The sequence below is a fragment of the Schistocerca gregaria genome, chromosome 3, assembly GCF_023897955.1.
Source record: "Schistocerca gregaria isolate iqSchGreg1 chromosome 3, iqSchGreg1.2, whole genome shotgun sequence".
NCBI lineage: Eukaryota > Metazoa > Arthropoda > Insecta > Orthoptera > Acrididae > Schistocerca > Schistocerca gregaria.
Window position 1 is genome coordinate 725,484,700 of NC_064922.1, and position 13,833 is coordinate 725,498,532.

The 13,833-nt window shown below is 37.0% G+C and overlaps 1 protein-coding gene across 1 annotated transcript in view; it reads right to left on the reverse strand.

Annotated features, from left to right (window-relative positions):
* The window catches only part of LOC126355582 (glutamate receptor ionotropic, NMDA 2B), a 1,429,141-nt gene that overhangs the window by 46,519 nt on the left and 1,368,789 nt on the right, over positions 1-13,833 (reverse strand). The window contains exon 17 of the mRNA XM_050005946.1: positions 6,381-6,446. Coding sequence (XP_049861903.1) covers positions 6,381-6,446 — 66 coding nt within the window. The remainder of the gene's footprint in view (positions 1-6,380; positions 6,447-13,833) is intronic.

The window sequence follows — 13,833 nt, forward strand, 5'->3', positions numbered from 1 at the left end:
TCTAGTGTCATGTTTTGGAGCACCATTGACTATAAAATGATCTCATGTTCTATGTATTGAGGATAATATGAACAGAAACCACTTCATAAGGAAGATTGCAGAGCGTGAGACACTGTCCCCTCTGCAGGCAGCTCCATATGCCATATTTCCGCCCTACCACATGTTCAGAGAAATGTGCAAGCCATTTTTGAAGAACAAAGGGTACCACTGATTTCCTGGCCTGCAAGTTCACCTGACAGGTACCTCATCAAACATGTCTGGAACATGGTAGGTCAGCAACTTGTTTATTTCTGACCCTCCTGCAATCACTGTCAATGCTTTATAGATGCATCTTCAAATTGTGTAGCAATCTGTATCCCAGCAGCATACCGTGGTGTCAAATTGCATCTACAGTTCTGTAATTATAATCATTTGTGTATTGTCATTCCCTAATTTATGGAATAAATTTCTTTATAACCACATGTCTCCTTCTTGGTGTTGGTATTTTCACATACAGTTGTGTGCATTCCTGTGTCTTTTTTACAATTTTCCTGCATACTTCTTCTGCTTTCGATTTTTGAGAAATACATTTAATATTACTAGTTTAAATGTATTACAGGATTAAAGGAGTTTTGCTTCCCTTATGTTAGTACTGACAAGCCTGTATTTCCACCTAATTGTGCTTTGAATTCCTTTCCTACTACAATGTTCCAACTTTAAATTCCTTTACATTCTGAATCACTCATTGAGTTCCCTCACATACTTTCTAGGTTGTCATCCTCTGCTTGTAAAATTCACATGTATACCTGAATTAGAGATGTTGAAGTTGGTTTGGTTTTGATTCTGTTGAAAACTATCCTACTGTTAAACTTTCAATAGTAATTCACTACCAGTGCCTTCCTATTCATAATGAATCCTGCACCTGTTACAACATTTTGATCCCATACTCACACGACTAAATGTCTTTAACTTATTTCCATTACACCTCACTGACCTCTGCTGTAGCTGTTTCAAGTCCTTGCATATTCCTTTTCAAATTTTATTGTTTCCTGAGCTGCTGGAGTTCACTGTCACATGTGTGTGAGGTGTGCTTGCTTGTGTGTATGAATGGTGTGTGTCTCTCTGTTTCTCTTTTGCTGATGAAGGCTGTGGCTGAAAGCTGTGTATAAATGTCTTTTTGTTATGCTTGTCTGTGACTTAATATGTCTTCCTTATTGTAAGTAATAATCTATATTTTCCTACGGTCTAGAAACTTTACTTTATAAAATTCATAGAGCAAAGTTACAGCAAGCTGAAGCATACTGGTACAACAGTAATTGCTTACTAAATACCTTATGTCAAAATTTTATGAAACCTAATGAAAATGTTTTTGAAACCTATACTATCTACTGCCCATCACAAAAGCTGAAACTCCCACTAGAGGGTGGTACGACCAGGATGACTACCACTGCTCTAACACATAGGGTGTTATGCTCTCAATGTTTGTAAAACCTGTACCTCATGGCCACCCTTTCTTAGTTTCCTCTGGGGGATCACAGGGGGGACTATTCCAGAAAGTTTTGCCCAGGAGTGATCATTTTTGGCTTCACTTTCACCTTCTTAATACAAAGCCACTGGAAACTTAAGTTTGACTTTGTTATTGTCTCATACAATTATTTTTAGGGGAAATGTAACTTAATTGAATGGAATATTTGCTATACAGGAATAGAGCATGAGAATCTTATTTGATTTCAGAAGTTACACATCATGCATTCATCATTTAGGGAATCTTAGCATACAGGATGTATCCAGAAAATAAGTTGAAAAAATCCGTAAAAACAATACATTGAAAATAAAAGTACAAATTTTAGTAGTCTTCAAAATAGCATCCTTGGGCATCAATTCACTTTTTATAGTGATTGTGCCATCTCTGATAGACTCCCTGGAACACATTGATGGCAACATCCTTCAGACATCTCATCCTGGTTGCTTCCATGGTATCTGCCATCCCAAAATGATGGCACTTTATGTTTCTCTTTATTTGAGGAAACAAAAAGAAGTCTGCTGGTGCCTAATACGTACTCCATGGTGGCTGGAGTCACACTGTGCTTGGCCAGGAACTTGCTAACAATGAAGGCCACATGGGAAAGCATGTTGTCATAATGGAGTCGCCTGTTCACAATAATCTCCTTCCTGGCAAGGTGCACCTAGTTTTGGAGCCTTTCAATGACTTTCAAGTAAAATCAGGTGCTAACAGTTTGTTGCTGTGGCTCAAATTCCAAAAGGACATTGTCTTTGGAATCAAAAAAGATGAGCATCACCTTCACCCAGGATTTTATCATCATTGCCTGTTTTGCTTCAGGGAAGCCTTCATGTGCCACTCTGCACTTTGTCTGTTTCTACATCTACATAAATATGCTGCAAGCCACTGTATGGTGTGTGTGGAGGGTACCCTATACCACCACTTATCATTTCCTTTTCAGTTTCACTCAAAAATAGAGCAATAGAAAAATGGCTGTCTACATGGCTATCTATGAGCCCTAATCTTTCTAATCTTATCACATGTTCATTATACAAAATGTACATTGGCAGCAGTAGAATCTCTCTGCAGTTAGCCTCAAATGCCAGTTCTCTAAATTTTCTCAATAGTGCTCCTTGACAAGACTGTCACCTTCCCTCCAGTGATTCCCATTTGAGTTCCCGAAACATCACCATAATCTTGCATGTTGTTTGAACCTACCAGTAACAGATCTAGCAGCTCCCCTCTGAATTGCTACAATGCTTTCTTTTAATCTGACATGGTGCAGATTCCAAAGATATGAACAGTACTCAGAAATGGGTTTGGTATACTGTAAGTGGTCTTCTTTACTGATGAACCACACTTTCCTACAATTCTCTCAATAAACCAACGTCAACCATTCACCTTTCCTAATACTGTCCTTACATGCTTATTCCATCTCATACTGATTTGCAACATTATGACTAGATATTTTATCGATGTGACTTTGTCAAGCAGCCCTCTCTTAATAATAATTCATTCAGACATTATGGGTTTGTTTTACCTGTTCAACTGCATTGCCTTACACTTTTTTAAATTTAGAGCTAGCACAGAAGCTAGCAATTTTGTCTAAGTTATCTTGTATGCTGAATGATGGCACATCCCATATACCACAGCATCTACATCTACATCTACATTTATACTCTGCAAGCCACCCAACGGTGCGTGGCGGAGGGCACTTTATGTGCCACTGTCATTACCTCCCTTTCCTGTTCCAGTTGTGCATGGTTCGCGGTAAGAACGACTGCTGGAAAGCCTCCGTGCGTGCTCGAATCATCAAACCACCAAAGGTTGCTGCTTACCCTGCCTGCCAGATCATTTATGTATATAAAAAGTAACAACAGTCCTATCACATCTCCATGGAGCACTCCTGACAATATCCTCATCTTGGATGAACACTCTCCATTGAGGGCAATATAGTGGGTTCTGTTACTTAAGAAATCTTAGAGAGAGATATATCTGGGAACCTATTCCATATGTTTGTACTTTCATTAATAGTAAGCAATGTGGCAGCATGTCAAATGCTTTACAAAAATCTAGGAAATGGATTCTGTTTGTTGCCCTTCATCCACAGGCTTGCAGGATTTCATGTGAGAAAAAGGCAAGCTGAGTTTTACATGAGTGATGCTTTCTAAAACTCTACCGATCTGTGGACAGAAGCTTCTCCCTCTAAATAAAATTTATTATACTTGAACAGAGAATATGTTTGAGAATTCTGTAGCAAACCAAAGTTGAAGATACTGGTCTGTAATTTTGCAGATCCATTATTTTACCCTTCTTATATACAGGAGTCCCCTGCCCTTCTGCCCATTCACTTGGGACTTAATATGGGGTGAGAGATCAACAGTATATGCAAGCTAAGTAAGGGGGCCAATGCTGTAGAGTACTCTTTGTAAAAATGAAGTAGGATTCCATTATGACCTGGTGACTTATTTGCTTTCAGCCCTTTCAGTTGTTTCTCTGCACGAGCGATGATTATTGCTATGCCCTCCATACAGGACTCTGTGTGATGGCCAAACAATGGTATGTTTGTAGGATTTTCTTATGTGAATGATTTCTTAAATGTGAAATTTAAAACTTCGGCTTATTTTTGTTGTCTCCTACTGCCACACCAGACTGATCAATGACTGACTGTATGGAAACCTGAGACCCACTTAGCGATTTTACATAGGACCGGAGTTTTCTTGGGTTCTCAGCAAGATCTATTGCTAAGGCATGACAGTGGTAATTGTTGTAAGCTTTGTGCATAGATCTTTTTACAGATGCACGAATTTCTATTAAGTTTTGCCTGCCATCATTTGAGCATTCTCTTTTGGATTAAGAGTGGATCAGCTCTTGTTCCTCAGCAGTTTTTGAATTTTGTTGTTAAGGCACAGTGGGTCGTTTCCATCTCCAATCCACCTGCTCAGTGAACACCTCTCCGGAGAATGACTTACAGTCCACATTTAAACTTTGCCCATAATGATTTTACTTCAATCACATTGGAACTACATGATGTCAATGCATAGTAAGTGGGATGCTAATGACTACCAACTGCTCTTTCTATCAGAAATACTTTCCTAATGTTCTTGATTGATTTATTAACTCTAGTTATCAAAGTCACTGTGATGACATCATGCTCACTAAACCTTGTGTTTATACTGGTGTCATTGGTTAGTCAGGTCTGTTTGTAGCTACAAGGTCTAAAATATTTCCATTGCATGTGGACTGTCAAACAGCTGCTCAAGACAATTTTTGGAAAACAAATTCAAAAGAACTTCACAAGACTGTCTGTAACTCTTACAGTGAGTCTATACACATCCCAGTTTGTACTCAATAGATTAAAGTCACATCCAACTAATATTGCATGATTTGGATATTTCCACACTACGACCTTAGACTTTCTGTTGATGTTTGTAAAACCATCAGTGGGATTGGAACACTAGTAAAAACATTCAACAATTAGCTTGATATCATCTAGACCTGTTACATGCCATCAAATAACTTCACTGTCACACTCAAATTTGACCTTCATAGAAAGAATATTTTTGTCTGCTGCAAAGATTCAATGGCATGTCACTGTTCAGTGAATTGTGGCATTTTGATCTCTTGATACTTCACTTGAATGCAAGCACACACATGAGAAATCCACACTGGACAACAGCCAGCAGGCAACTGGTAAGGAAACGTTGCCTTTCCAAGACCATCCACCAACTTTTCCCCCACCAGTTGCAGAACTGCAATCTTCTGGGTTGGCAGGAAAAAAAATCATTCAACTTAATTTCCAGTCACACACTGTATATACAATATATTTACCTTTGAATGCTGTTAATTGTGAGTGTGTTAAAGAGATAAAGGAAACTGACTATACAGTAAACATCATGATAAAAGAAATATGTTCTTAGACTTGTACCATTTTCTGTGAGATTTCTACATCTGTTAAGAATTTAGAATTAAGTCAATTGTTGAGCTCAAAAAGTTTTGAACATACTACACAGATGTAAAATATAAGTTTAGAATTATTGAGAAGCAAATTTTATCAGCCTCTGTATCAATAATTTGTATTAATTTATGATCCATCCCACACTCTACTATAGATACATCTCTGGTTACCTTTTAGAGATAGTAACATTAATGTGCTGTTTTGTTTACATAACAGCTTTCGTTACTTGATAAAAAAAAAAGTTGCAAGAGTGTGATCAGAAAAGCAGCTGCTTTTTTGAAATGTAATGGCTTTTCTATCTGTGGAATAAGACATAACTTACTCTTACTTGAAATATGCATACTGAACATATGTTTACAATGATATTTGCATATATAACTACTGAAGGATAATGTAAATCATAATGATGATCTGTCACAGTGTTTTTGGTAATGTGTTACTGGCCCATTCCACATTCCTCAATGTTTATCCTCTTGCTGAGACTTATGAAATATATGTTAAATAGTACTTAGAATATGATGATACTTAATCAATTACTTTAATGTTTAAAATAAAATTGGATATGTTTTCAGTTTGGGGCAGAACATCTGGACTAAAATACTCTTTTAAGAATGAATACATTTTGTAAAATTGTCATTGCACTACAAAATGTAACACAATTGCAAATAAATCTCCCTAGACACCCATAAAACAATACTGACAAAGAACATTTGCAGCACAACAACTGTTAACTGGCAAATTTGGGTTACATGGATGATTTATAGATCATATAATATTACAGTTTTCATGGGTTTCTTCATTTGAGTATGAAAGCAATGAGTCACCATCTGTAACAAATAATCTAAGCTAAAATGTTTTCTTCCAGAGTTTTCTGATGTTGCATTGTGATGAGATATGAGGATTTTGGATAGTAGGATGCCGTGCAAGTGTCTGTGCACTTACTGACGATCTGCAGGCAGCTCGTTGCAATTCAAACAGGATGCCCAGCTTCTGCCTCGTTTCTTCTTTCTGCCAGAGTGCATGATGGACACACATACATTCCAGTTAGCGAAGATCTAGCTGAGTTTCAGCATATGCCTCAAACCAAGAATTAAGAATTCCATTTTGCTTGTATATTAATGAATCAGGAGGAAAGACTAAATCATTTCAGTGCTACATTCTGCCTTATGATGCTCATAGAAAATGCATTCCATTCTTGTAGTGTGTCCTGTGTTCTTCCAAGTACTTACAAGATAAGTATAATGTCCATTCCTTCTGTTCTTCCAGTGTTCAAATCTCTGTTAGGTTGGTAAATTTCATGCATATTTGTCACAGAGCTTTTAAAATTACTTCTCAAGGTGTTTCTGTATTAACTGGCATAAATGTGAAAAAAGAAATGAAACTAAAAGAAATTATAGATGTTTAGTAACAGTAATTTCATGATGTTATCTTCAGCCATTTCTCAAATTTAGTAGTGAGTAATGTTTTTTTCTGTGTCATAAAGAAGAAATGTTATGTTCAGCAGCTGTTAAATGCTTCAGTATACTTCTTCTACATATCAAGTGAAATATTATATTTCTGGGTATCTGTTAGCATGATGATAGATTTGTCAGTAGAAGCAGTCTCCCTTAACATCATCACACTGTAACTGTGTTAATTTGACTGTATGAGTTTCCACAAAAAATTGACTGCATTTTTCATCTTTATGACAAAGAAGTCAGATCAACAAGTGGCTCTGTATCTAATGTAACCAAAACAGTTGAAAGGTATTTAAACTGTTATGAACCTGCCTCATTATTTTATGAGCTATCCAGTTGTTTCAAATCTGATTTGCTGCTGTTGTGACTCATCATGTTAGGACTGAAGAGGATAAATTAATGAAACTAATCAAATCACAGTGTGTCTGGCACAACTACATTTGTGAGGTACCTTGGTATTAACTGCATGTTTGTTCTGAATGCAATGTTCATTAAATATATAAATGATTTTGGCAAAAAATTGCTTCACTGTGCCTTACTCAAGTAAATGTTTTACAGAAATAGTTACAAAATATCTAAAGTGGATTTATAATGGAAATCTAATAAATGGAATATTCTATATTTATAAAGGTTATCTGTTACATATTTTTCGAAATGCATTCCAAATGAATATCTGGCAACAATCCAATTTACAAATATGTAAAATATGATAAAGGCAACACTCACTACAGTGGGTTGATGTGTGGAGCACGGACACATAAAATAGAAAACAAAATTCGTACTAGCTTTTGAGCACTAGTTTCTTTTCTAGTAGTAGTACATACATTCACACACACACACACACACACACACACACACACACACACACACACACACCACAATGCACTATGAGGGAATTATCCAAATAAGATGGAAATTGGTAAATGTGATATAAATGTACTGATAAACAAATGCTGACAATTTCAGAAAAGTTGTATGATTTACTCAAGAGAGAGAGAGAGAGAGCTTCATAAACTGAACAAGTCAATAATGTGTTGATCCATGTCTGGCCCTTATGAAAGCAGTTATTTGGTTTGGCATTGGTTGATAAGAATTTTTGGATGGCCTCCTGAGGGATATGATGTCAAATTGTATCCAAATGGTGCATTAGATCATTAAAGTCCTGAGCTGGTTGGAAGGCCCTACCTACAATGCTCCTAATGTTCTTAATTGGGGAGAGGTCCAGTGGCCTTGCTGGCCAAGACAAGCATGTAGGCAAGCAGAGGAAACTATCACTATATGTGGGTGGGCATTATCTTTCTGAAGTTTAAGGCCAGGATGGCTTGCCTTGAAGGGCAAAAAACAGGGCATAGAAGATCATCAATGTTTCATTGTACTAAAGGCTGCCGTGGATGAGAACCAAAGGGTTCCTGCTATGAAATGAAATGTCATCCTAGACCATCATTCCTGATTGTTGGGCTGTATGGCAGGTGACAGGTTGGTGTCGCACCCCTGTCTGGGGCATCTTCTTACACCTCTTTGCTCGTAATTCGGGCTCAATTTGAAGCAGGACTCAACACTGAAAATATTTCTACTCCAGTCAATCAGATTCCAAGCTGAAGACCTGTTTGGAGACACCCCAGACTGTGATGGGATGGCAACAAGACTGTCACCTGCCATATAGACCGACAACCAGGAATGATGGATGGTCTGTGGTGCTTTGGCTGTAGGGGTGAGTCTGACCCATGTGACAGGTTAGCCTGCCTGTTTGGATAAAAATAAACAAAGCTCAAACAATATATTGTTATGCATGGGATGACAATGACTTTATTTGTTCATAGATCAAATAATACAGAATGTCTCTTTTAGATACAGTGTAAGCAAAGACAAACTCGAGAGAGAACAAATAAGCCTCTTGTTGACTCATTATTACAGGCTATGCATAATTACAGAACTAAATATAGAGTAAACATGAACATGTATATCATTATAAACTAAGAGCAAATGGCATGGAGTTTATACACAAAACAAAGCGCTTCCTGGATAGTGCTCTACTTCCACCAAGAGGGCTTTTGTAGTGACTGTGGCCAGCAGTCCTGTATAGCGTAGTGCGTGAGTGTTTGATGTGTGTGTTGCACTGGGAGTGTTCAGTTTTGTGCTGTCAAATTAGTTCTGTGCTGGTTGCCAGGAAGTGCTGTGTTTTGTCTATAAACTCTGTGACATTTACTCTTAGTTCATAATAACATATATGTTCATTTTTGCTCTATGTTGAGTTCTGTGATTGTACATAGCCCTTAGTAATGAGTCAACAAGAGGCTTATTCATTCTCTCTCAAGTTTGACATTGCGTACACTGCATCTAAAACACATTCTGTATTATTTGATCTACAAGTGAATGAAATCATTGTCATCCCAGCAAAGAATATACCATTTGTGCATTAGTTATTTTTATCCAAACAGGCAGGCTAACCAGTCAGACAGGCTGGACTCACCCCTATGGCCAAAGTGCCATTTCTTTTCATAGCACGCTCCCTTTGGTTGTCATCTGTGGTACCCTCACAGTACAATCGTGCGTTGCTGATATTATATGCCCCATTTTGTCGCCCTCCATGGCAAGTCATCTTGGGCTTTCATTTCAACAAGATAATGCCTGTTCGCACATGGTGAGAGTTTCTCCATGTTCGCCAAATCCTACCTTGGCCAGCAATGTCACTGAATCTCTCCCCGAGTCAGAATGTTTGAAGCATTGTGGGCAGGGCTCTCCCACTAGCATGGGGTTTTGGTGGTGTAACATGCCAATTGGACAAAAGTTTGGATGAGATCCCTTAGGAGAACATCCTAAAACTTATAACAATACAGCCCGACCCGTGGGTTAACTGAAATGACTGATACCAACTGTTTTTTGATATGTAACTGTGTAGTTATTGGACAATACAGTGCCCTAGGGATTTGTATGTGTACCTATGTGTATTTATATATCAGTCTGTCGCATTTACTAGTAATATTCTGTATTCGTTGTGAAAAGACTTATTGTCGTCATTAACGGAATTACATAATAAATGCCAAATTAAATGATTCATCAGCAGGGTGAGCTAAGAAATGTAAAGTAACGGATAATAAGATACTGTAGAAGTATTGGTATAAGTGGTCAGAGCCACTAATTACGATCATTTGGAACAAGAAATGTATTAGTATAGAAAAAGCTTCATTATCTTGAGAAACAGCTTTTTAAGTGATTACCAAGCAATGTATTCGTACTTGTTATTCATTTTATATCCTATTTTGAAATTAATGTACTTTGTAAACACATTTTGATTAACTCTCCAATTGTTTGCATCACACAATGTTCAGATTTTTCGTATTTCAGGGCGTATTTGTAACTTCCTTGTATACAGTCTGTTAGAAAGCAGAATTTGTGATGTCATTAAATGTTAGTATCTGAAACCGAACTGTAATTAATTAAATAACTCAAAATTCACAAAAGACATTATTGTAATTAGAACCATATCGATTTTTAATATTTAAACCTAGTGATGACACTACAAAAATTACGTCAACTAATATTGTTAATTTTTCCTTATTCGGGTGTAATGTCTGTTCGCAAACATTTTGTACATTTTAATTGTAACTTTGAAATTCTTCAGAATTAATAATGCAATATTTTGTGAGTGATTGTTAAAATTCTATATAAGCAGAGATGATGCGAGGTCAGAGTCAGTCAGTTGTTTGTGATGATTTCGGCTGGAGAGTCTGTACAAGTGACGCCTGTAAATAAATAATGTGAAGTGTGAAGAATTCTCCGATTTCTTCATCTAAAAATGAACCCCCAAAAGTTAAGTTTATAAATATAAAGCTGCTCGACGAACAAGTAGCTTTATAAACTCAATCAACCATTGCAAAGCCAATGAGCTGCTTGCATAAGAGCCAGATATGGACCAATGTGTTACTGACTTGCTCAATTCCAGAAGTTAATTCACTTGAAAAAATCATCCATTTTTTTCTGAAATTGTAATCATTTGTTTGTTTGTACATTTACATCGCATCCACTGATTTCCATCCCATTCAAATAATTCCTTCATGGTACATCTTTTTTTTTTGGAGTGTATGTTTAGGTGGTTGTGTGTATGTGAATGAGTGTACCATTGCTAGAAAAAGAGCTAGTGCTTGAAAGCTAGTGTGAATGCTGTTTTCTGTTATGCATTTCTGTGCTCCATGCATTGACCTTCTTATTTTGCATGTTGCTACATCCAGGAATTTCCATTAACTTGCAAATATCACTTTTCTGATATGATATGTATGTTGGAGACTTCAGCTTTTATGGAGTATTTTTGTTTCATATTCACTTTGCCCACTGACAATGCAGAAATTGAATATTGATGAAGCAACAAAATAAAGATTAAATACTGTTTACATAACTGTGTAAATTCATGTATTGGCGATAGTCCTAAATGCACAATGCTCAAAATTTGTGAGAAATGAACAAATAACAATGATATCAAAGGAATATGACAAACTGGTATTTCTCAGATTTCAAATTTGTGATGTTTCTGAGATAAAATGAATAGAGGAATCTGTTGCACCATAGTATGAGGTGGGATAAAAAAAGTAAAAGGAATTTTTTTTATTTCATGGGCTTTGTACAAATGATTTTCAGTTATTTTTGGCTTGTTGGTGTGCTCCTGATGTATGTTTGCGTTTTCAGCTGTTTTGAACAGTTAGTTTATTGTTGATAATGAAAAAAGTTATACATGGTTTTGAGTGCTTGTCAAAGTTTTTAAAAAAGATGGATCACATAATTTGCATAAAATGTTGCTTGATAAACAGAATAAAGGGCACCACTGAATTTGAAATGTTGACTGTGGCTTTTGGCAAATCTGATATAAGCAAGAAAAAAAAAATTGTGTGTTGTATAAATGGTTCAAAGAGGGTTGAGAAGATGTTGAAGATGATGACTACCCTGGACACTGTAGCACATCAATTACTGATGACAATGTGGAAGATGATGATGATGTGTCCCCATACTCGTTGACAGAGCGTAGGGGAGCGATGCGGGAGGCCCGCGCCGCCTTACTAGGAAAGGTCCTAGTGGAGGTGGTTTGCCATTGCCTTCCTCCAACCGTAATGAGGATGAATGATGATGATGATGACGACACAATGACACCCAGTCATCCCGAGGCAGGAAAAATCCCTGACCCCACCGGGAATAGAACCCGGGACCCCGTGCCGATTCACCATCATGGAGGTTGCCTATGATGTTTGCTTATTCTTTGGATCATGTCAAGCCATTGTTTTGGATGTTTTGGACATGAAATATGTAGCAGCAAAGTTTGTTCCGAAATTGTTGAATTTCGACCACAAATGACTTAATGTAGACATCAATCAGGAATTGCTGCATGAGGTTGATAATGATCCAGAAATGCTAAAGAAGGTTATAATGTGTGATGAAACAAGAGTATGTGGGTATGACATCAAAATCAAGGCCCAATTGTCCCACTGGAAACTGCCTGAAGGGCTAGGACTGGGGAGGGGGGGGGGGGGGGGGGGGGGGGGAAATCAACATGTTAAATGACATGTGAAGATTCTTCTTCTCAGTGTTATCTTTGATTACAATTGGATAGTGCATAATGAGTTTCTGCATTATGGTTGCACTGCCAAAAGGGATATTACCTGGAAGTAATACATTGTCTGCATGAAAAATCTGAAGACAACTATCAGAACTGTGGCAAACTACTCACAGAAATTGTATTATGATAATGCTACCACACACACCTGAATGCAATGATTTTTTGCTGAAAAACAAAACCCTTATGTTGAATTACCCACTGCATTCACCAGACATATCCCCCTGTGACTTATTTGTATTCCTGAGGTGGAGAAGAACCGTGAAAGGGTGTCATTTCACCATATCATTGAAGAGATAAAAACAGAATTGCTAAAAGAACTGAACACAATAAAGAAAAGTGAGTTCTAGAAGTGCTTCCAAGAATTCAGAAAGCGCTGACACATGTGTGTCATATCTGAGGAGGTTACTTTGAAGGAGACAAAGTAGATGTTGGTGAATAAATAAAGATTCTTTAAGAAAAACAAAAATTCTCATTGCTTTTTGGTCATGCCACAAATGAACATTCAATGACATCAAAAAGGGGAATATTAAAAAGTAGGGCTGTTATCAGAAGTGACCATACTTTATACAAGATTTGAAAACAAATTATGCAAATGTTCCTCCAACCCACAGTGATCAGTACTGAACATTAATGTTAATGAGATTAGAAATGTTCACACAAATGTTATAGATGCATGCTGCTGTTTGTGTAGATTGCAACACCCAGGAAGAATGACATGACTAAACTGAAAATGGAAGATGCGTAGAGCCATTTGATATTCAGTAGGCCTACAATGTGCCTGGACAGGCTAATTTTACGCTAAACTCACTGAGTTCTAATGGAATGTGAATGTGGAAGCAAGTGTCTGTATACCCCATTAAGCTTAGAGGCAATATTAGTAGTAGGTGAATTAGTTGACTGGGGAAGAATGATTGGTCCCCAAAAATGATTTGTCATACCATGATTTTTCAACTAGTTTATCACAGTTCTCCAGCAATCACTGTTGATGGTTTGCCAATTCTAATATAAATTGCATGTAAAGAGAATCTCAAGAAACATATCCAGGTGCTCTTTGATTCATTGCCATAATATTTGGGATCTGTGACAATACATTTATCAATATTCACACTTACGTAATGTAATGCACAGGAAATATTGTAGATATGATTATCCAGGAATGTACTGGAGCTCAGAAAGATTGTCAGTGACATGATCTGAATACAGGAAACTGTGTAGTACCTATATTTTTTTCATTTGTACAGTATATATATTAAGTACTTCACATGTAATATTGTTTTTTGTTTGATCTCTGAGTGAATGATTTTTAATATTTCCTTACAAATTTTGTTTCAGTTCA